Source organism: Arvicola amphibius, chromosome 4 (assembly GCF_903992535.2).
Source record: "Arvicola amphibius chromosome 4, mArvAmp1.2, whole genome shotgun sequence".
Lineage (NCBI taxonomy): Eukaryota > Metazoa > Chordata > Mammalia > Rodentia > Cricetidae > Arvicola > Arvicola amphibius.
In genome coordinates this window covers 44900859-44924717 of record NC_052050.1, presented here as the reverse complement: position 1 = coordinate 44924717, position 23859 = coordinate 44900859, and the positions used below count along the sequence as shown (strand labels likewise).

General features: G+C 48.4%; 3 protein-coding genes across 4 annotated transcripts in view; 1 reads left to right on the top strand and 2 right to left on the bottom strand.

Moving 5' to 3' along the window:
• The window catches only part of Nxn (nucleoredoxin), a 157018-nt gene extending 149991 nt beyond the window's left edge, over window positions 1-7027 (bottom strand). Inside the window, exon 1 of the mRNA XM_038326753.1 lies at window positions 6949-7027. Coding sequence (XP_038182681.1) covers window positions 6949-6951 — 3 coding nt within the window. The 5' untranslated portion in view covers window positions 6952-7027. The remainder of the gene's footprint in view (window positions 1-6948) is intronic.
• A 414-nt stretch (window positions 7028-7441) lies between these two features.
• On the top strand, window positions 7442-15426 carry Timm22 (translocase of inner mitochondrial membrane 22). Its single transcript, XM_038326516.1, has 4 exons — window positions 7442-7728; window positions 9742-9938; window positions 10928-11000; window positions 13097-15426. The coding sequence occupies exons 1-4, from the start codon at window positions 7491-7493 to the stop codon at window positions 13171-13173; spliced, it is 585 nt and encodes a 194-aa protein (XP_038182444.1). The 5' UTR covers window positions 7442-7490; the 3' UTR covers window positions 13174-15426.
• Window positions 15427-15858: 432 nt separating this feature from the next.
• The window catches only part of Abr (ABR activator of RhoGEF and GTPase), a 196302-nt gene continuing 188301 nt past the window's right edge, over window positions 15859-23859 (bottom strand). For both annotated transcript variants that reach the window (XM_038326514.1, XM_038326515.2), the window contains 6 exons: window positions 23646-23755; window positions 22821-22960; window positions 21970-22104; window positions 21136-21241; window positions 18835-18982; window positions 15859-18280 (listed from right to left, as the gene is read on the bottom strand). In XM_038326514.1, the coding sequence (XP_038182442.1) occupies window positions 18191-18280; window positions 18835-18982; window positions 21136-21241; window positions 21970-22104; window positions 22821-22960; window positions 23646-23755 (729 nt within the window). In that variant the 3' untranslated portion in view covers window positions 15859-18190. The remainder of the gene's footprint in view (window positions 18281-18834; window positions 18983-21135; window positions 21242-21969; window positions 22105-22820; window positions 22961-23645; window positions 23756-23859) is intronic.

Sequence of the window (23859 nt, the reverse complement as noted above, 5' to 3'; positions counted from 1 at the left end):
GCATCCAAATCAGCATCTGGCACCTGGGAAAGTGAGAGTTCGAACATACTGCACATGAAATACGAATATGATTTGGAGAATTGTTGGTGCAGCATGCATTGGTGAGAAGCCAAAGTGTGCAGCTGCCTTTCAAAGGGTGCGGAAGGAGGGGATTTGCAATGGAGATTACTCCACACTCACAACTCCAGCGGTGCTTGTTACTAGAAGCCCAACAAAACTCATTTGGCTTCCTGTAAAGAATTAGCTGATGTTCTCTGGCCTGTGGGAAGTGCCACTGTCTTCTGTGTAGAGAATAAGAGACACACTTAAAGAAACTGTTGCAGCCAGGATTTGACTAATTATATTCCACAAGTTTTAAATTTTGTGTTAAAGAGCCACAACATGCCTGATTTTGTAAGGGATGAATACTAGTTTCTTTTGAAAAATTACAGTCGGAGGCATATGATATCATTCAGAATACATACAAAACAAATATATGTTTGCCACCATTAGGATTCATTCATCTTCAAGGCTAAGGGTTGGCTCAGTGGCAGAGTGGCTGTGCAGCCTGCCAGAGAACCCAAGTTCACTGCCTCGTACTACAAAGATAAGATACATAAATCAAGGCTGCCACCATGGCTCAGCAGGTAAAGGAGCTTGCCATGTGTCTTGGTTAGGATTTCAATCTCAGCTGAGAGTCCCTCTTCCCAAATGACTTCAGCATGTATCAAGTTGACATAAAACTAGCCAGCACACCACACAAACCTAGACGCCTGAGTCTGGTCCCTGGAACCTATGTAAAACTGGAAGGAGAGAATTGGTGCCACAAAGTTGTCTCCTGACTTGCGTGTGCACACAGGCAAAACACCCATACACAAAAAATAATTTTTGAAAATTAAAGATCCTGCTGGGGCAGTGATGGCACACATCTTTAAACTCAGCACTCAGGAGGCAGAGATAGATGGATCTCTGTGAGTCTGAGGCTAGCCTGGTTTAAATTAGAGCAAGTTCCAGGACAGCCAGGGCTACACAGAGAAACTCTATCTCAGAAAAAAAAAATAGACAATTAAAGATCCATAAGTCAGCATGGTGGCACATACCTATAATCCCAGCACTTAGTAAAGAAAGACAGGAGGACTCTGAGTTCAAGGCCAGTAAAATCTTATTTCAAAAATAATATTTTTTTCTCAAGACAGCCCTGGCTGTCCCAAAACTTGCTTTATAGACCAGGCTGGCCTTGAACTAATATAGATCCACCTGCCTCTGCCTCCAGAGTACTGGGACTAAAGGTGTGTGCCACTACGCCCCACCCGGCAGAATTTTTTAGGTAATTTATATATCACAGTTCTTGGTCTTCAGGTGTGCTAACACACATGTGCACAATGGTTATGTGCATATTTATTGCTCATTGGGAAGACTAGAAAAAGCTTAATAAGGATAATTAAATTATGACACATTCATCTATAATGACTTCTTTTATTGTTTTATTAATAAATAAAGCTCAGGAGTCAGATATTAGGGTATAACCCTGATAGATCCACTGAGCAACGGAGAAAGAGATCAGCTGCCCTCCTCTCCACCTTCCCAGGTCAAAAGGGCCCTCAAATCTTCCAAGCCCCTCCGTCTTCCTCTCTGTATCTCTCTATCTTCATCTCAGTCAGCCAGAAAATCCTATGATGTATTCCAGCCAGCTGAATGTGGATTCCACCCTCTGAATCAAAGTTTAACTCCACTGGTGGTCTCAGAGCAACAATACAAACAAGTCTCCCTAGACATTCGTCATTTGAAATACAGTTTGTTTATTGGAAAGAACTGATCTCTATTTGTCTGGGTTAGAGAGGGGGAGGGTACTGATGTACGGTAAGGAGCTGACTCCCTGGTTATAGAAGTTCAGCAGTCTCTAGAGACCCTCAGTCAGCCAGATGGAGACCCGAGAGAGACAATGGTATAAGTTCCTCAGACTTCAAGTCCAAAGGCAGATGCCCCAGATTCAAAAAAGCCAAGTGACTTCCCTTTCTCTGCTTTTTTGTCCATTCAGACTTCAGCAGGGATGAATAAGATACATCCACATCTGGGAGGGTTTGAGCGTTCCTCTGTAAAAACCGAAGGTCTTGTAGCACCTGCACCACAGGACTGATTGTGCAGCCGGGAACTGGCCTGGAGATTTAAAGTCACACGCACACACAGGCAGACACAGGTCATCCCTGATACAAGAATGCCAAGTTTATTGTGCTCAGGGGCAGCTTATATTGGGCTCTGGCTACGCCCCAGCTCTCGGGATCAGCTGCAGACCCACCAGCCCGCCATCAGGGGCTCGAGCTCAGAGCAGCTGCAGGCTGCTCAGTGCAGGGGAAAACAAGCTGTTTTCCTCAGAGCAGCTGCAAACACTGGAAAACCAAGCCGCACACAGGGAATTCAAGGTCCGGGGGGCCACACTCCCAATAGCTCCCAACATTCCTCAGTCCACCAATTCAAATATTAATCTCAGGGCTGGAGAGATGACTCAGCGGTTAAGAGCATTGCCTGCTCTTCCAAAGGTCCTGAGTTCAATTCCCAGCAACTACATGGTGGCTCACGACCATCTGTAATGAGATCTGGTGCCCTCTTCTGGCCTGCAGGCATACATGTAGACAGAATATTGTATACATAATAAATAAATAAACAAACAAATATTAATCTCATCCAGGAATACTCAGGATCAAGTTGAACCAATGATCTGGGACTCAAAGGCCTCCTCAAATGACTCATAAAATTAATCATTCTGAGTCTATCATCTATTTATCTATCATCTATCTATCTATCTATCTATCTATCTATCTATCTATCTATCTATCTATCTATCTATCTATCTATTTGGAACCAAGGTCTTGCTATGCAGCCTTGGCTAGCGTGGGGCTTGATAAGTAGACTAGGCAGACTTTTAACTCAACCCTTCCTGATCCTTCCTCCCGACTACCAGGATTAAAGGGTGTCCCACCGCATCCAGTGCCCTCTTCTAGCTTTCTCAGGCATCCACATTCGCATAGCGTGGACACACTCACACATGAAAAATGAAGAAAAAAGCCTCTCAAGTCATTCTGGTATTCTGATCCAGGGATATTAGATTGCCCACCAGAAACAGGCTAGAATCTAAGGGTCTGTCACTGAGCAGCCCAGGAAACCTTTGTTCACAGTGAGGAAACCATGGATCCACTGCTAAGGCTGAGGTCAAAAAGAGAATGTCGCATGAGCATCATTTTCTAACACCTGACCATTGGCTGAGTACAAGAATGGTGCCTACAAAGAAACAAGCATCCGGAAGTTCAGATTTACTTCTCTCACACCAAAGACCACGGAACATTAATGAGTCTGAGTTCCAAGCATAGTGGCCCATGCCTTTGATCCGAGCCCTCCGGAGGAAAGCAGATCTCTGTGAGCTGAGGGCCAGTATGGTCTACATAGAGAGTTCCAAATCAGCTAGAGCCACACAGTGAGATTCTGTCTCAAAAACAAAACCCCAAGAATGATTCTGAGGGGGCTGGGGTTCAGTGGTTAAGAGCACTTGCTGCTCTTCTAGAGGACCTGCGGGCAGTTCCCAGCACCCACAGTGGATGTCTCACAACCATTTCTGACTCCAGACTCCAGCTCCAGAGAATCATTCTTCTGTCCTCTGTGTGCGCACACACACACACACACACACACACACATGCACACACACATATGCACACACTATGTAACCAGGCTGATCTTGAACTCAGAGACCTGCCTGCTTCTGCCTCTCTAATGTTGGGACACCCAGCAAAAAACAAGAATGATTCTGACAGATCACTTCTAATTAAGAATATGGAGTCTAATTAAGAATATGGAGCCAGGTGGTGGTGGCACATGCATGCCTTCAATCCCAGCACTTGGGAGGCAGAGACAGGTGGATCTCTGTGAGTTGGAGGCCAGCCTGGTCTACAGAGTGAGTTCCAGGACAGTCAAGACTGTTTCACAGAGAAACCCTGTCTCGAAAAACTAATAATAATAGTGACATGGAGACTTCTTATTAATTATAAAAGCTTAACCATTACCTTAGGATGGTCCCACTAGCTCTTATAACTTAAATTAAACCATTTATATTAATTTATGCTCTGCCACTTGACATCACCCCTTTTCCATCTTGAACCTCCTGTTTCCTCTTTCTGTCTCACCCACGACTCCACCTTTCTTCTTCCCAGAGTCCTCTCTGTCCCTGGAAGTCCCACCTACCTCTCCCTGCCTACCTATTGGCCATTTCAGCTCTTTATTAAACCAGTCACAGTGACACATCTTCACACAGCATAAAGAAATATTCTGCAACAAGAATCTGAAGCAGCAGATGCAATTTCATTTGGGCACTAAAAGATGTTTCTGGAATGGTTTGAAGACTTGGGCAGGAGGCAAGAAAGTAGCAGTCTATTGACCATGAAATGATGGGGGATAACACACCTTCCATGTCAATGGGTACCAAAGCAAAGGAGTGAACTAAAAAAGAATCGGTGTGTGTGTGTGTGTGTGTGTGCGTATGTGTATTGGCACGCATGCGCGCACTCACGCAATGCAAGAAAGTATGATTCGTCTATCTATATAATGCCAGTCCCAGGAGATCTGGTGCCTTCTTCTGGCCTCCAGGGTACTACACACACTTGGTGCACAGATGTACATTCAAATAAACACATATAGGCATAAATTTAAAATTAATAAAATCTAAAACTAAAGGCACTTGTCCCTTACCAACTGTCTACAACAGTTAGCTAGGCAGCATCAGCTGGCACATACCTTTCTGCCAGTCACGGGGCTTGTGAAAAGTTCCATTCATAGCACAGGCACACGCAGCTCACGCCCAAATGCAATACTCTGCACTCAGCCTGGGCTTTCCCTCCCCTCTCTCCCCACTTACCCCCTCTCTTGTTTTTATTTTAAGCATGAATTCGATTTGTAGACCAGGCTAGCCTCAAACTCAGAGATCCATCTGCTTCTACCTCCTGAGTTCTGGGATTAATGGCATGCGCCACCAGAGCCGGTCCAACATGGACTTTCTCAACTTGAGCTATTTCTTTTCTTTCTGAGCCTCAGCAGCAGACAGCACCCGAGAGAATCACAGATCAGCTAGGGGCTTATAGATACCGGGGAAGACATAATTAGGCTTTCTCCTAATTCAGCACATGGTCCCTGAGCCACCATCTTGAGTTTTCTTTTTTGGTTTTTTGAAACAGGGTTTCTCTGTAGCTTTGGAGCCTGTCCTGGAACTAGATCTTGTAGACCAGGCTGGCCTCAAACTCACAGAGATCCGCCTGCCTCTGCCTCCCGAGTGCTGGGACTAAAGGTGTGCGCCACCACCACCCACCTTGGGACTTTTTCCTTTCTCTATTCCTGAATACTTTTCCTTTCCTTCTTACTCCATGCCTGGCTATGCAGCTGGGTGGCTGGCCCCTAAAGTCCTCAGCCTTCCTCTCTTGTTTCCAGATTATTTTCTCTCTCAGATTTCTCCTCACGTTTATCCTCTCTGGCTGCCAGCCCTACCCATTTCTCTCTCCTGCCTCGCTATTGGCCATTCAGCTCTTTAGTAGACCATTGGGTATATTAGACAGGCACAGTAACACCACTTCACAGAGTTAAGCAAATACAACATAAACAAAAGTAACGCATCTTAAAACAATATTCCCCAACATACCAGGCTGGCTTTGGACTCAGAGATCCACCTGTCTCTGCCTCCTGAGTGCTGGGATTAAAGGCATGCACCACCACTTCCCAGCTCCAACTTTGATTCTTAAAATCTTAGCATGAACTGGAGTCCTGGCTCATACTTGTTTAGAAGTGACTAAGCACTAATCCACAGAGGATGAGCCAGGAAGAATAGCAAAGTGTCAGAGTCGTGCACGAAGAAGTCTAAGAACAACTGGAGAGGCTGCCGCAAAAGTAGGAGCGAAAACTCAATCAGAATTGAGGAAATCAGGCTGGAGAGATGACGCAGCAACTAAGAAGACTTGTTCTTCCACCAAATTTAGTCCCCAGGATGAATCTGTGGCTCATAACCACATGAATTCCAGCTCCAGGAGATCTCATACTCTTTTCTGGCCTTTGTGGGCACCGGCACATGCACACACTCACACATGTGTGCACGCCACACACACACACACACACACACACACACACACACACACACACACACACAATGTAATCTTTCGAAAACAGTCCTGACAAAACATCAAAGGAGAGAGTGGCCGATATGTCACATAAAGCTGTGAAGTTTAGCCAGGCCGTGGTGGCACACGCCTTTAATCCCAGCACTCGGGAGGCAGAGGCAGGCGGATCTCTGAGTTCGAGGCCAGCCTGGTCTACAAGAGCTAGTTCCAGGACAGGCTCTAGAAACTACAGGGAAACCCTGTCTTGAAAAACAAAACAAAACAAAAAAAAGCTGTGAAGTTTAGGACAATTCGACAGCTAAGAAACCACTGGAAACTTCAGACTTAGCTTGCTTGGTGGCCTGGTGGGGGCAGAAGCAAGAACGCAGAGGTTTTTAGACACCAAACAAGCATTTGTAATCATTTCTGTTTTCATGAGTGCTCGTCTTAGCTAAGATAGAGAAAGAAATTGTCAGCCTGAGACTGAAGGTGTAGTGTGGTGGTAGAGCTTTTGTTGCGCATGGATCAGAATCCCAGCTACCACAGTCCCCCATTCCCTCATGTTCTCCTTCCTCTCCTTCTTACCCCCCCCCCCCCCACAATCCCCAATGTTTATTTAGTTAGTTAGTTCTTTCAGAACAGGGTTTCTCTGTGTGGCACTGGCTCTGCAGACCAGGCTGGCCTCGAACTCAGAGATCTACCTGCCTCTGCTGGGATTACATGTGCCACCACCACCCAGCTCATTTGTTGGTCCCTTCTTTCTCCACAAAGATTTAACTATATAATAAAATATCTATTAAACACCTTTATGCCATGGTTCAACATTTGTTTGCAAAACACGTACCATTATTTGATCTCAGAATACCAACCAGCTTGTAGTTCTACCTGACTGAAGTGGCAGGATCTCTGCAGCTTGACATGGCAACAAAGCGGGCACGCACGCCTCCTGCTGGATGTTCAACAAACTGCAGTCTAGCGGGAGTCCGGCCTTTCTTCGTCCGCTACCAGCTACCAATTAGAGCTTCTGGAGGAAATGGCCGGGCGAGCGCACGCACAGCTTTCTGGGAAATGTATTTGGATGTTTGAAGTTAGAACTACAAATCCCGGCACGCACTGCACTGGCGTCACCTAGTTGACGGGGTGTTCTGGAGACCTTGAATCTTGTCAGTCTTTTAGCAATGCCTGACAGACTCGAGTCAGTATTTACAAGAGGCTTTGGGGAAATATTGTAACTTCCTTGACGCTGGTGCACAGGCCAACTTTTGCTACCGCAGCTTCCTCAAAGTGGCGAATCTGCCGCTGCTTCACGATGGCTGGACACCTAGGCAAGCGTGTGGAATCTGCTGGTGGAAGTAGGACGCGAAAGGTTCTAGAGTCCCTACCGTCATGGCGGCGGCTGTCCCCAAGGCTGGGGCTTCAGCTCCCGAAGCGGCGGGTTCCGCCGAAGCTCCGCTGCAGTACAGCCTTCTTCTGCAGTACCTGGTTGGTGACAAGCGTCAGCCCCGGCTCCTGGAGCCTGGCAGCTTGGGCGGGATCCCGAGTCCCTCCAAGAGCGAGGAGCAGAAGATGATCGAGAGGGCGATGGAAAGTTGCGCCTTCAAGGCTGTGCTAGCCTGCGTGGGAGGTGAGGCGAGGCTCGTGGGACCCTTGGGAGGCTGAGGACTTGGAGGGCCTTGGGGTTCTTTGCTAAGACCCCGCGCCTGGGAGGCGAATGACGTGTGGGTTTCGACTTTGATTACCCCCCGACTGCCTCAATGAACCCGAAGATGCCTCTCTTGATTCTGGGGTTAACATTCACTCTTGGGAATCGGAACGGAGAATCAGAACTACAGCCAGGGCCTGCAGATTGTTAAGTACTTGCTTTTGTTCATTCATTTGTCCATTCAAACAGTTGTGACTTAAGCAACTGTCATGTGCTGGGCAGTGGGAATATGGGTGATGGTGACAGGAGCCCTGGTAGAGAATTTCTGGACCCCGGGCAGAAGAGTGCTGCAGACACATAGGGCATTGCAAATGCAAAGGTCCTCAAGCCAGAAGTTTGAGGTTAATCCTAGCACTCGGGAGGCGGAGGGAAATGGATTTCTGTGAGTTCGAGGCTAGCCTGGTCTACAAAGAGTGTTCCAGGAAAGCCAGTTCTACATTAGACCCTGTCTCAAAATCCAAACCAAACCAAAAACTAAAACAAATAAAAAAAACTAAAGGCCAGTGTAATTTCACAGTCGGCGTGGGGTGGAATGGGACATTAGAAAAACAAACCAAAAGCCACTAATTAACCTTGAGGATTTGAGAACGTACAGCAAGCACTCTTCCAGTGTGTAGGTAAAAGGGTTAACTGTAAGTCGGGCGGTGGTGGCGCACGCCTTTAATCCCAGCACTCGGGAGGCAGAGGCAGGCGGATCTCTGTGAGTTCGAGACCAGCCTGGTCTACAAAAGCTAGTTCCAGGACAGGCTCCAAAGCCACAGAGAAACCCTGTCTCGAAAAACCAAAAAAAAAAAAAAAAGGGTTAACTGTAATTATAATGAGTTTACATTTCTTGGGAATGAAAAAGATTTAAAAAATCCGAATAGCAGGAGTTCAAGTCTTAGAAAGTGAGGATAAAGAGGCAATCCGATCTCAGAGTTCCAGGCCAACCTAGTCTATATAGCAAATTCCAGGACAGGATTACATGATGCAGACACTATCTCAAAAATAAAAACAAAACAAAAAAACGACCAAACAAACAAAAAGCAAATCTTAAGTGTAGTAAACAGAAGAGAGAGGTTTGGAGCTGGAGGGATTGGAAAGCAAGACATTTTGGGAGGGGGGGTAGTGTCTAATTTCACTGAACTTATATTGATCTTGTAAGACATCCATGCAGAAATGGCTAGGCAGAAAGTGCAGATGGTAAAGGGCTTGCCATGCATGCATGAAGATCTCAGTTCAATACCCAGCCTCCTTGTAAAAACCAGGTATGGCGGGGGAGGTGGCTCAGGCCTCTAATCCCAGCATGAGATGAGTTTGAGGTCAGCCTGGTCTACATAGCAAGCTTCAGGACAGCTATATAGACTATATAGACTATGTCTCAAATTAATAGATAGATAGATGATAGTCATGCAGCGTTGGAGACAGTTACTTCTCTGAACTTGTTTAGAGAGGACAGCCGGGTGGTAGTGACACACACTTTTAATCCAACCACCTGGGAGACAGGCAGGTGGATCTCTTAAGTTTGAGCTAGCCTGTTCTACAGAGTTCCAGGTCAGTCAGGACTACATAGTGTGACCCTATCTCAAACAAACAAAAAAGGTAGAAAAAAAATAGAACAATAACACCTACTTCCCAACTTACTGTGAAAAGGAGTATTCCAGAGTGTGTGGGGATGCCTATAAGTGACGGTTACGAATGTTGGCATGGTTAAGGGAATGATATGCAAAGTCGGTAGCTGAGCTTGAGGGTGGCTGCTCTACAAACAGGGTTAAAACTGAAAGACTGGAAAATGAAGAAGAAAACCTAGAAGAGTTGGGGGGGGGGGGGGCTCCAAGTGTGACTGTGGAGGAAGCAGGGCTGAGGCTGAGTAGTAAGAGACTAAAAAGGCCGTTTTCAAGTATCCCAAAATGGTAGTCCGGAGTGTGCAGAACTCTTATCTCTGCTTGTTCCTAGGATTTGTCTTGGGAGGTGCATTTGGGGTCTTTACAGCCGGCATTGATACTAATGTAGGCTTTGACCCTAAGGACCCTTACCGGACACCAACCGCAAAAGAAGTTCTGAAAGACATGGGACAAAGAGGAATGTCGTACGCCAAAAATTTTGCCATCGTGGGCGCCATGTTCTCGTGTACTGAGTGTCTGGTAGAATCTGTAAGTGCTCTTCCTTCCTAAGAAATCCCTCTGCTGCCTCGCACACTTTCTCTGTCTTCAAGTTACAGTCTTTCTGTAGCAGTGGCTGTCCTGGAATGGCTCCATAGACCAGGCTGCCTCAGACTCACAGAGAGCCGCCTGACTCTGCTTCCCTGGTGCTGGGATTAAAGGTGTGCGCCACCATTTGCAGCCCATCACACCGGAGCAGTGTTCCTAGTGTTCTTCCTGGACTGCAGATTAGAAATCTCAAGCCTTAGTTAGATGTGCTGTGTGTCGCTTCACAAAGGAGCTGAAGCATAGGAGCATGAGATCTGGGCCAGCCTGGGCTACATAGGAAGACTTTGCCTCAAAACAAGCATTTTAAAATGTCAAAGTTTGGTCTAGATTAGTCTTTAATTGAACTTTTTACATATTTATAATATGGGGTTTGCTTCTTTTTTTTTAATCTTCTATAGGCAAAAAGTGATCTTTTTTCCCTATTTATTTGGTGCTGGGGATTGAACTTGGGGTTTTATGCATAATAGGCAAGTGCTCTACCACTGAGCCACATCTCCACCCAGATAACTGTAGTTAATGTTTTTAATGTAGATAAATGTAGTTAATGTTATACTGGAGAGGGCCAGTGAGATGGCTCAAAGGATTAAAGCACTTGCCACCAAACCTGATTCTCTTGAGCTCAATCCCTGGTATCCACATTGTGGAAGGAGGTCTCTGACCTTCACACGTGCTTACACACACAAAAAGTAAATAAAGAAGTAAGATTTTAAAAATTATACTGAAGAACATAAGTTTCAATTATTCCCAAATGTTAGACTTGACGTCAACCCTCTGGTGCCACCTGCAGGAAGCACATGTAACTCTTAGGATCTGCCCTTTTGAAAACTAAGGGTTTCCTTTGGGTAGGAGTAAACTAGGCAGCAGGAAGCCCTTCCTCAGCCGTCTGGTCTGGCTTGTTTCCCTGGCTCTAAACAGCATCTCTCCACCCACAGTACCGGGGAAAGTCAGACTGGAAGAACAGTGTCATCAGCGGCTGCATCACCGGCGGAGCCATTGGTTTCAGAGGTTAGTAAACAGCTCTCGAGTGGTTTTCTTTTGTGGTCCAGGACAACGTGCTGATGTTGACATTTCTCAGCTTGAGTGTTCTAAGGATGCTTGATATTCTTCCCTCTGACAAATAAATCCTGGCTGCTTCCATGTTGACTTGGTTCTAGGAACTTTAATGTATATCCATCTACATTAGGCTGTCTAATCCTTGGCACTCCAGAGATTTTGGACCAGATCAATTCTTCCTTTTTAGAATCTATTTATTTTTATGTGTATGGGTGTTTTGCCTGCATGAATATGTCTGTGTACCACATGTGTGCCTGGTGCCAGAAGAAGGCATCAGGTTCCCTGGGCTGGAACTGCATGTGGCTGGTGGGAACTAGACCTGGGTCCTCTACAGGAGGAACAAATGCTCTTTTAACTGCTGAGCATCTCTCCAGCCCCCAGATAAATCTTTGCTGGTGTGTGGAATGGGATCATGTGCATTGTGGCCAGATGCTTATAGCTTTTTAGGATGGGATGACTGAAAGTGTCCCCTGCTGTTCTCAAAAGCATGGGAAAATTACCCATGATTAACCAGAGCTAGATCTTCCATGCTGAGTGTGTGAGATGATGATGTTCTCGTGGTGGGTAGTATGTTGGCATGCAGGATGGTGCAGAAGCCTAGCTAAGTCACTCAGCCCCGAGCACTCCATTTGCCCACACCTGCAGGCTGTGCTGAGAATTCATTTCCTGACATTTCAAGTGTCTGAACATTTTTTTTTTAATTGAATACCGTTGTCAGGGTTTTGCTTGTTTTATAGTCCTGGGAACCCCCAGGTCCTTGTAAACACTAAGCATAAATTCTAGTATTGAGCTACAGCCCCAGCTCCATGGTCAGTGTTAATTTTGTATATGAATTTTAACAGCTGTGTCTTTCTGCAGTTGGGGACTCTTAGATTCCTGCTGATTGGAATCTAAGTACACACTGGGCATGTTGATACATGCATATAAGCCCATCACTCAGGAGGAGTCAAGAGACCTTGTCTCAAAAGACCAAGGTGGGGGCGCTAGTTGAATAAGTGGCTCGTCTCAGTGGTTAAGAGCATGTACTATTCTTACAGAGTTCAGTTCCTCAACCCTTACAGCTATCTGCAACTGTGGCTTCAGAGGATCTGACATCCTCTTCTGGCCTCCTCAGGCACCCATGTACACATGGCATTCACACACTCACACAGAAATTTAAAATACAAAGGGCAGAGGGAACGACAGAGGAAAGCTAAGTGCAGCCATCCTCGAATGTTAGACTATCAGCTGTAAAGAAGCCAGCCCTGACTTCCTCCCTGTTCCAGCGTGGAGTATTGTCCTCAAGGACTTGAACTTTTCCTAGAAGCCACACGTATTGTTGGGCCGCTCTCCATTACTCAGTTTGACTTACCTGAAGCAGAAGCCTCGTATCCTCGGAGAGCCAGTGATGTGCTGTCAGTAGAGCTGCACTGACTCCTCACAGCCATGCTTGGTTGGCAGAGCAGCTTTTGGTCTTCCTATAGTATAGCCTTTTCAGGGCTGGGAGCTCAGCTCCCCAGGATTGCTTTGATCACCTTCCCACAAATTTATCCCATAAACAGATCAGGGTATAAGGCCTATGCTTTCATTTAATTCCAAGGGCCACTTCCGTCAACCAGTTTTCTTGACTGTGAGGGGCTAGTTCTATACAACTGGAAACAGTAGTTGTTTGGAATGAGAACTAAGCAAATGTATGGTTAAATGAAGCACAGTGATTTGGATGGAATATGCTGCTTCATTGAAGTCTTTTTTTTTTAAATATTTATTTATTATGTATACAATATTCTGTGTGTATGCCTGCAGGCCAGAAGAGGGCAGCAGACCCCATTACAGATGGTTGTGAGCCACCATGTGGTTGCTGGGAATTGAACTCAGGACCTTTGGAAGAGCAGGCAATGCTCTTAACCTCTGAGCCATCTCTCCAGCCCTTCATTGAAATCTTAACGAGACACTGAGTTTGAATGATTGAACATGTTTAAATTGGTTTCTTTGCATTTGTGGTGCAAAATTTTTGGGAATCCAGTATAGCACCTGTTACTATGGTAACACTGCTCGTGTTTGCTTTGCAGCTGGTGTGAAGGCCGGGGCCATAGGTTGCGGAGGTTTTGCTGCTTTCTCTGCTGCAATTGATTACTACCTACGGTGAAAGAAATAGCCTGAAAGGAAGGAGGATGCCAGCCACCTTCAGGGCTCTTCTTTGGAGCAGTTTCTACATGCTTGGCATTGCTTCAGGGGCAAAGCCAGTTGTTTCCTCTACTGTTGGTGGTGTGAGAACCACCTCACTGTCCTCTGCTTGCAGCCACTGGAGCAGCCGTACTTTTCTACCTGTGAACTCCAACCGGGTTTTCAGCGCAGACGGTAAAAAGATCAGGAGGCAGCGTGTTGACTGTTAAGAATTGAGCTCGAGGAGCTGGAGAGATGGCTCAGAGGTTAAGAGCATTGCCTGCTCTTCTAAAGGTCCTGAGTTCAATTCCCAGCAACCACATGGTAGCTCACAACCATCTGTAAAGGTCTGGTGCCCTCTTCTGGTCTGCAAGCATACACACAGAATATTGTATAATATTGTATAATTAATTAATTAATTTAAAAAAAAAGAATTGAGTTCGACCCAGGCTCAGTCCTGACCTCACTCAGCTCGTTGTGAACAGGGAGGTGGCAGTATGTTTGTCCATAGCTAGGAAGCTCTTCTTCCTTGAGACTGTGTAAGCATTCGTCTTGAGTACCAGGGCAGGGCAAAGTAAACTTACACCATCCAGGCAAGTATAGCATTTCAGTTAGTGTCTTTGCTGTCCTTGTTAAAACTAAGTATATGTGGGCTGGAGAGGTGGCTCAGTGGTTAACAGCACTAGCTGCTCTTCCAGAGGTCCCAGGTTTGGTTCACATTGTGGCTCACAACAATCTGTAACTCTAATCCCAGGGGTCCAAGGCCCTCTGAGGACACCAGGCACCACTGCTCATACATGTAGGCAAAATTCCCATTTCTTTTGTTTTCTTTTTTAAAGAGCATATATACTGTTACAAAGAGTTTATTTTTTTAGCTTTCGTATCTCCCACAGATGTGGAGACTGGAAAACAGGGCTTGTGGAAACTGCACCCTTGTCACCAGCCACTCTGTCAGCTAGGCCTCTCCCCCAGGAGCAGTCTAGCCATGTTCTCAGGTGACTGCAAGACGCTGGTAACTCTTCTGCCTCTGTAGAGAACCCCATTGGGCTGGCTGGTGGTCATGCATGCAGCTTGCTGAACCAGTGGCTTCAGACCCCAGCCCAGGTTAAAGATGCGTGTTTGCTGTGGTTATCCTGCCAGCTCAGTCATTCAGTAACTACCGGCCCAAGTCAAATGTTGAAGGCCTGCGCACACCGCCCTTGTTCTGTGCCAATAGACTATGTTACTGTAGTTGTGTGCGTTGAGGACGGAATTAATGGACTCAGTCCCGCCCTCCGGTCAGCTGTGTATGAGGCTCAGGAAAGACCTGTAATGACTGCCTTCAGCCAGCAATCAATCTTTTCCCTGCTGTATACTAAGAACCCTTCCACGTTTTCTTTGCTTGCGTCCTCATCTCTACGCACCCTTAAGCAGAATTCAGAGTCCACTTCACCATTAGTCATTTGAGTGTGTACCAGTGAGTGATGGCATCAAATCCAGAGCATTGCCTTTATGCTATTCCCTTGGAATGGGTGTGAGCTAGTGCACAGGGCTCATGTTCTTCTCTGCTGCATCCTTTTCATTCCTCCTCTGCTGAGGAAAAAACCCAAGGCTTGGGTAGTGCACGCCTTTAATCCCAGTACTTGGGAGACAGGCTGGCGAAAATCTCCTTGATTTTTGAGGCCAGCCTGGGTCTACAGAGAGAATTCCAGGACAGCCAGAGCTACTGTCTCACTCAAAAAACGAAAAATTTTAACCCAAGGCCTCAAACATGCTAGGCGAGTACTCTATTGGTGACTCTCTCCCCACCTATAGCCCCCAGTGAATTCTGTATGATGCCTGCCTTGTTTTCATAAGCATGAGGCTTCATCACTGAGACAGGCTGAAGCACAGGAGTGTTTCCTACACCGTTCATAAATTCTTCATCTAGGAACACCTTGAAGCAAAGATGGTTTCTAGCTGGCACCTGTCAAAGTGTTCAGGTACCTGAGTCTTTGACCAGCTGGTCTTCCACATGAGCCTCAGTACAAGAAATGTTGCCATCACAACTGTCTTGGCAAAGAGGAGCCTCAGGGCTGTCAGTAGACATCAGCTGAACAAGCCAGGCCTTGTCCACGTGGACTATTCAATCAAGGGGAGATGAATAGCTTCCTGTTTTAGATGGCTGGGGGGTGGGGGTCAGTATGAGCTCATAAACTAAACAGCAATTTGCAGACACATCTGTTCCTCATCTCCAAAATAAACAGTGTCCAATGGCTTCGGCTGGTGGAAGTCCCACACAAGCCCTACTGGCTCTCCTGAAGGAGAGAGTGGGCTCTTGGTGGGGGATGCAGGTCCCTGACAAGCAAATTCAACCAAAGGCTGCCATAACATGCCAATTTTGAGGAAAAATACAGTTAAGTTAGTGGGAAGCCAGTGGGCCACCTCTGCCATTTTTCCCAGGCACACTGATGACCAGGTCCATAGTGAGTATCCCACGAAGGGAACTACAGCAGCAAGGACTTGGCAATGTGTAGAGAGCGAGAAGAGGCTTTCCCTACAACTGCCACAAACCCCAAAAGTCAGAGGTTCAAGGATAGACAGATAAACAGGTTCCTGGAAGCATGTGGGTGCAGCTGGAAGGGTTTAAATATTTAGATTGGTGATCTTCCCTAGACTACTAAGAACACAAACATCCACACCACAGGGCTGAGTTTTGTGCAAATGTTGGGGCTTTGCAGTTATTTTTTTTATTAACATTTCCCTCTCACATGGTTTACATCAATTTATAATAATCTACATTAAGTTTAAACGGAACAGACAAAAAAAATATATCCATACCAACTTATTAGGGGTCCCATCCTACCTTATCAGCAAAAACTGGCAGCCCTCATTCACTGCCCAAGCAAGTACAGGCATGCCTGGGATTCCTGGACCCTGTCTCCTGGTGCCCTGCTGGTAGTGATGGGGCTGCATGGCCCCCGTCTCAGAAGAAACACCAGATAGTTCCTTGGTGCACCTCAGTTCAGGTCTGGCACCTGTCTTGCCCCACTTGGGGTGGAATTTATAAATAATAGCAACCTTTAATAATTCGCAGCTCCTCCTCCAGCCTTCCTGCTGTTATATTGCCTAAGCAACCTGGGGGCTGCAGTAGCTAATGCCCAGAAGCCAACATTCCTTGTTTCAAAGAGACAGGAGGCACTGTTTTGATGGGCTTTGATAATTTGTTACTGTCAATTCTTTGGAAGCAAGAATGCCACATACCAGCACCTGAGTGCCAAGACCGTGGCTAGATGATGTGACCTCTACACTCAGAGGCATTCTCTTTCACCTGTTGAGACAGCAAGGCTCCTCGTTAAACTGCTAATAGGCAGTTGGGAAGTTGGCATTCCTTTCTCCTGTATGCACAAACTGTACCGTTCTGTCAAAGGCAACAGGTATGAACAAGACCTGAAAGCCCTGCCTTTCACCTAGTAAACAACAGCTTGGGGGCCAGCAAACCCATCTTTAGACTTAGCCCTGAGCACACACAATGAGAGCTGGTCTCCCCAATCCTGAGGGCCAAGAATCAACTCTGCCACACAGAAGGTCCAGGAAGCTGCGTCTAGCTCAAGCCCCTATTAAAGGAGCACCTTTCCCTGCTAATTGCCACAGACTGGTAATGGCGCTTTGGGAATAAGTCTCTTTCTAGTACCAAGCAATAGGTTGCCAAGCTGGGAATGACCCCATGCTCTGGAGCCCCAGCAGAACACACAAGGGAGGCAGCCTGCCCCCCAACTTCTAGAATACTTGGGATTACCCGCAGGGTTTTATTTAGAGGCTGGGCCAGTGCCAGGGCAGGGCTGTTCCAGCTGGGTTGTGCCTTCTATTCCTAGGCTCTGGAGCACACATGACAAGGTGGCTGCCCCGTGGCAGTGCTTGGCTGTTGAGGGTGTAAAATCTAAGGCAAAAGTACCACGAGGTATATGAGGTTCCAGGTTCCAGGACAAAGCCTGCTTTCATCTGGACACCTGACTCAGCCACAGATGTTGCCTTCAGGAGGTCATGCTCCATCCACTAGGATAGCCTCTGCAGGTTTTTACCGTGAAGACTGGCTGCCCTTGACTATGCCACTGCTGTCCGCTCCATCCGTCTTGGTTCACGGCCTGGGTGCCCACCACATCCTCAGGTGCATTCCTGACCTCTCTCGATAGCAGGACACGTGTGAGTCATTACACTCAAAACAACACCAGGGGAAAGGAAACAGAAAATCCAGCAGTCGAAGAAACAGTTGAAGATGCCTCATGGTAGGCAGGAGATAGAACAGACAAACCCCAGAAAGGGCAATTCTCAAATAGAACATTCCAGAAATCAGCTCTCCAGCTCTGTGCTGAGAATTAGTGTGTGTCTGTCTCCTTGTTGAACATTTGCACAGACAGCAAAGAAAGCAGGTATGCTTCCATAGGTGGAGAGCAATGAGGCCAAGGGCGGCACACAGCACATCAGACAGGCCACCACTGCCCAGGGCCTCTGCAGAACTTTGCAGTGATGGAGCAAATCCCCATGCTGCACATGCATGCAGCAGGCTGGGAAGATGGAGAGGGCAGAGACACTGCAGGGAGGCTGCAATCTGGGAGCAGGGCCAGGAGAGAAGCTGGCAGCAGTTACACAGTGCAAAATAAAAGTTCCCAAACTGGACTCAGGCAGAAAGAAAGTGTTGGGAGAAATGAAAGAACAAAGCAGGCTGTCTGTGCCCACACCAGCTTGGCCACTACCTTTTCTGCATCACAAATATACATAAAACAATCTTGGACAGCACGGAGCATCAGACACACGCAAAGGTACAGAGGGTAGGAGCTGGGGTGTGGTGAGGAGGCTGGGGGCTGGTCAGCTGGCTTTGTACAAGGTGGCACAAAAGATGCACAGGTTCCAGTTCTCGGAAGGTGGCTTCCCTTGGACTCTGGAGTGCTAGGCTGGGGAGTTTCTGTTGCAGTCTTTCAAGTCTATGTTGGGCCCTGGCTGGAGGGCTGGCTCTGGCCACCCCCACAGCTGCCCACCTCAGGCTACACATCTGTAGAGAAGTACAGTGTGTTCCGCTTCAGTTCTGCGAAGGAAATGGGGGGATGCTGCAGGTAGTAAAGTAGGACCTGGACCTGTGGGGAAACAAGGAGACTGAGGTTGGGGTCCTCATGTTCCAGACCCCCTTTCAGCTGCTATGCTGAGAAGAAATGACTCCTGAGCTGCAACCAAGTCTGCTGTTGCCCAGGTCACATCCATCCCAGGCTCATTCTGGCTTCTTCCCCTTTTTAGGAAGCCCAGGTTCCTCCACTCATTTACAGCACTAGAGGGTGCTGCAGGGCCAAGGGTCGGGGAGCCACTTCCATGCCTAAGTCATCAGCTTTGGTTGGACAGCCTATCCTGGTGTTGAAGGTAGCCCAGGAAAGCCTGACCCTGAAAGCAACGCCAGATCTTTCATACATGAGGTCAACCCCCAGTCCCGAATCTTTTATACCCGAGACTGAGGCCCTCGCAGGAGAGCAGCTAGCACCTGGACAGGCATTCCTCAACTCTGACGTCGTGTTCTGGCCTAAGCAGAGAGGGAGCTCTGCAGCCCTGTATCGGGCACCCTATATACCACCAATTCAGTTGCCTAGGGGGGAAGTGGGGCCTCTGAACTGCCTGGAGGCCTGTACAGTGCTGGCAGTACCTGGGCCATGACATCATGGGACCAGATGTCTGCAGCTGAGGTGAGATGTGCTTTGCTCTCCACTTCTGAGGGTCTCAGTAACGTGGGGCCAAACACAGTGGCCAGGTTGTGAAGTGACATCTTGTTGATGGGTTCCTTCTCAGCAACCCTGGGAAAAGGAAGGAGAACAGAGAAGTCCCTCTTCAGCAGCCCCAGAAGACCTGGGGTGCCGGGAAGCTAAAGGCACCTGAAGAAGCTCCCTCAGGCATCAAGGGAGTAGTCACCTACTTCCCTTCCTACAGGAGGGAAGGACGTTAGACTAGGGATTAAAGTCCCAGATGCATCCCAGTGTATTGCTGTAACATACCCCTAGCTCCTAGGCTATGCCAAACTGATGTGAAACTGCCAAGTCAGGACTAACAATTATCAATGGCACCACCCCTGGCTTAGATAAAATCACTGCAATAAGATGGAGAATACACTGGGTGTGACTTTAATCCCAGCACTCGGGAGGCAGAGGCAGGTCAATCTCTGTGAGTTGGCGGCCGGCCTAGTCTATAGAGTGAGTTCCAGGACAGCCAGGGCTGTTGTTACACAGAGAAACCCTGCCTTGAAAAACCAAAACCAAACCAAAACAACAACAACAAAAAGATGGCAAATACTACTGTTCTAAGACTTCTTCCTGTAATACTGTATACTGCCAGCCATTCTGAGGCAAGTAACATTATCCTCTCTGCTATATAGGTGAGGAAACCAAGTACAGAGAAGTTTAAGTGGTTTATTCAGAGTCACACAGCTAATAGGTGCTAGAGCTGGCTTCTGAACTCTGAGCAGTCTCCCCAGAGTACAGTAGTACAGTTATAGGGAGTCAACAGTGGGCAGGGCAGGGCAGGGCAGGGCAGGGAGGACGTGCTGCCCAGAGGCAGCAGCTAGCTGGGCCTGCTGTTATGCAGGCTGTGTTGCAGCAGGAGCAGCTGTAACCAGAAGCAAGTCTGAGGCCTGATTTCCCCATTGCCTCTGAAGGGTATGCACACAGGCTTGCTCTGGCTCTTTCTGGAGTTTCCCCGCTTCTCTTACCAACAGACCAGGTACTCCACTGACATGTCCCGAGTGACAGTGGGAGCTGCCATCTGTGGCTACTGTCCAGGCAAGCCCAGTATCATCAAACACAAACCCTGGGCCTCCCCTGACTCCATACTAGGAGATGTTTCTGAGGCTTTGACACACACACCCTGGCCAGGGCCTCTCATCCTACTCTCAATGCAACTCCCAGCCTCTAGGGAAGAGTCACAAATGTGCCTGCTGACTGCTTTGGAAACGGGCAAACGCTTCAATGCCAGCAGGGATCTATGCAGCTGGCTAGCGCGCGCGCGCGCGCGCGCACACACACACACACACACACACGAACCCAGATGTGGGCCCAGTTCCCAGGGTGGAAAATGTAATGAATTTTCCCTTCCTATTCCCCTTTAGTGTGTCCTCCCGCAATGTTCACCAAACTATTTGGGAACTGGTTGGGACTCTGCTCCTCGCCAAACCAGAGGGAGGGACATTGTCTCATGATGGGAAAAACAAGGCAGCAGCCTCAGCTGTGTCTAAGTCCCCACTGGCCCTCCAGAGCCGGGCCCGACTGAACTACGGCCAGCACCCAGGTAAGGGGATGAGCGCAGAGGAGCAGGTCTCATGTGGCAGGTGGATTCAGGAACACCAAGGCGGTGTCTGTGTTAGTCCTGGGCTGAAAAGAGTGACGGGGATGCGCACCCCGCCCTTTCTGTTTCGCTTAAAAAATGCGACACCGGGCTGGTGAGATGGCTCAGTGGTTAAAGGTCCTTGCTGCCAGTTCTGAAGAGCCGAGTTCAGCAAGGAGAGAACCAACTTCTACAAGTTGTCCTCTGACTTCCACATGTAAGCCATGGCACATACACATATGTACACACACACACACACACACACACACACACACACACAATATGTAAATGCAACCAAACAAAAAACTGCACCAACGACATGGCCGCATCTGGAGCCCACAGATTAAAACCAACCTGAGGTCTGTGCTTCACCCACCACTCTAAGAGGGTCCCCTATGTTTTCCAAGCTATTCTTGATTGTTCAAGCAATCCCCCTGCTTCAGTATCCGGACAACAGGCCTGTGTCACTGTGCCATGGCCAATTACTTTAGGCTATGATTAGGAGGTTGAAAACAATCGCTCAGGCTTCTGTGGGTACTGACTAGCACAGGTCAGTACCCAGGAGGTAGGGTTGAGAAGATGGGTCTGGCGGGACAGGTGACAGCTCTGGCTGAGCCCCACCTCTCCTCCTTACCTTTTCAAGTGTTCCAGCAGGAAAAGGAAGGTGATGAGGTTGGGGTCGGGCAGGGAGCGAAGTAGGTGCATCATGCAGTTCTCCTTGGCAGCAGGGTCTGACAGGGCTGCAGGAGAAAGGGCTTGGGCAGGGCTTGGCTGGAGGGGCTGTCAGCAGCAGGTTCCCCTGGGATGTCCCACCATGGGTATCGTGGCTAGAAAGCAGGCTGGGGGAGCAGCCTCCTCCTTCCCTCTTGAACTAGCCATTATCCCAATGCCACACAAGCCATACTCGGTGCTAGTTTAGCCCAGGAGTTGCACATTCTTACTAGGGGTGGGGATATTTCCCATCAAACACTTCTGATGCTGGCACCTAAACTCAACAGCCTTCCCTAGGTTTCACATTTCCCATGGGGTCTGAAGCCTTGTCTGCCTCAGAAGAAGATGGAAGCATTGTGCCAGGCCTGGAAGTGACCCATGTAGGTGGGCACAGGAGGTTCACTGGCTAGTACCTGAGCAATGAGGAGAGCCATTCTGTGAGGATCAGGGCAGCTATCCCCACTATATTACAGTTTAAACCCACTTCTTCTCTGGTCCTGGTAGCTACCAGCTCAGAGCCTTCTTCCCTAAATGCCTGTGTTTCTAGGAAACAGATCGATATATAAGGAGGAGCCACAAAGGGGACACACAGGCAGACAGCAAGAGCCCACCACACTCTCGGGTCCTCCAGCCACAGGGACAGCGTGTGCACGGGACACACCACTGGTAGTAGTTCCCGGGGCATCTCCTCCTGCCTGTCACTTCAGCAGCCTAGGAGACTCAGCCTAGCCAACCCTCAGGGTGCCAGAAACCTCACCGATGCCCTCCATGAAGGCTGGGTAAAGTCGGTCTGTGAGGAGGGGCTCAGGCAGTTCCCGAAAGTAGAGCTTGAGGGTACCAGCGATGGCGTTGATGTCCATGTCGCTGAGCATCAGTAGGATGTCCTTGTTATCTGCACGGGAGGGGGCAGAGTCTGAGGCTACACTGACCCGAGACACCTTCTCCTCAGTGGCAGCCCTCAGTACTGTTCCCATCCCTCAGATCTGTCCCTCAAACCTCCACCCACTGCACTTCAGCCTTTGGCTTCCCCTTAGAAAGGCAGGCCACACATGGTGCCCACCAGCTCTATTATGTCAGCTCACTTGTTATCTGTAGGAAAGGACAGCAGGGGCTTTCCCAGGAGAGAGGAGGGACATAACTTGTCTAGCTGGACTCATTGCTGTTGGCCTAGTTCAGGTACCCTGAGCACTGGATATGCTACCATTGCCTCAGCCTGACCCAGTAGGATGGAGAAGAGGAAACCGAGGGCCAGACCGCACCACAGAAGGGCTGTGCTGAGAAAGACCTGCCCCCGGGTATAATAGGGCCCAGAGACAGCAGGGAGGAGCCTGAGCCAACAGTATATACTCTGGAGTCAAAAAGGTCTCAGTTTAAGTTGAGGTTCAAAACCTTACGAGATGGGTAACCCGGAGTAAGGGACCCGACCTCTCTGAATGCCGTCCTTATTTGTAGCAGTGGGTAAGAAACTGAGTGGAGGGAGACTAAGTGACAAGACGTAGAACATGTAACTTGTCAGAGGACTCGGAAACAGCTTCCTTCATGCTACAACAAACTATAGGCCAAGACTTCCCTGCTCTCCACCCGTGCCCACCAGGCCTCCCTACTCACTGGCATCAAAGACGGCCTTCAGTGCCTGGATGTCCGTGGCCACCCCTGATATCCTGTAGATGCCAACCTCCTCGATGCCCCTCTTCTCCACCTCTTCCACACATTGTCGTACGATGTAGGGCACCTTGGAGCGCTCCCGCCTGTAGGACATGGGTGCACAGGACATGGATGGAGGGAGCTTCTCACACTGGCTAATTCCCACAACAGCATTAGCCCCTTGGGGTCAGGAGTCAAGGCAAGGGAGGCCTGGAGAAGAGGTTTTCCCAATCCCTAGAGCCTGCTTGCTGAGAGACGGCAATGAGCATGGGGGAAGAAGTCTCAAAGACTGGTGAAAGACCATTCCACTGGGTTCAGATGCTTGTGGGCAGCGCACTGCTGTAGCAAGTGTGAGACCCTGGGTCTGCACCCTAGCAATGCAATAAAAAAAAATCCTCCAGGGGAAAGGAAAAACAACAAACAAAAAAATGTTCACAGGGAGGCTGAGCAGCTAATTCATATGACCAGGATAGGTCAAGACCTGGGGACAAAGCGCCCAGAGGGGCAGAGTGACCTAACGGGCGTGGCCCTTCCCCAGCCAGCCACCCTCTGACTCCAGCTTACTGCTGCCAAGCCCACGTGGGCCCACGGTCACTGTCACTTCTTGTTTACGGCAGGAAACACACTCTGGCTTCCCCTGGGACTGTCCACTGTTTCCATGTTGGACTCCTTATTTCTAAAACATCCTGGGAGCCATTTCTGGCCTCCACACTGCTTGCCTGTGGTGACTGACTAGGCTGCTGGCACGGGGCAGGGGCTGGAAGGTGGGATGTGGGTAGCAGCACCTACTTGGTCACCACGCTGATCTTCACTCCGAAGACACCAGTCTGCTTTTTGGATGGGGTCCTCTTCAGGCTCATGTCACGGCTGGTAAATTTCATGGAGAATTCCACTTTGATCTGGTCAGGGGGTGGAGTAGGTACAAATCCCCCAGGGCATGAGTGTCATCAAACACAGGGTCTCTTTCCCCAGGACTGTAAACAGGGCTACCCTTAAGCTGGCA

Bases quoted from the DNA above. Each gene is read 5' to 3' on its own strand.
- Timm22 (XM_038326516.1), top strand. From the start codon at position 7,491: ATGGCGGCGGCTGTCCCCAAGGCTGGGGCTTCAGCTCCCGAAGCGGCG. The intron at 9,939-10,927 runs GTAAGTGCTCTT...CTCCACCCACAG, and splicing joins CTGAGTGTCTGGTAGAATCT to TACCGGGGAAAGTCAGACTG. The intron at 11,001-13,096 runs GTTAGTAAACAG...TTTGCTTTGCAG, and splicing joins CGGAGCCATTGGTTTCAGAG to CTGGTGTGAAGGCCGGGGCC.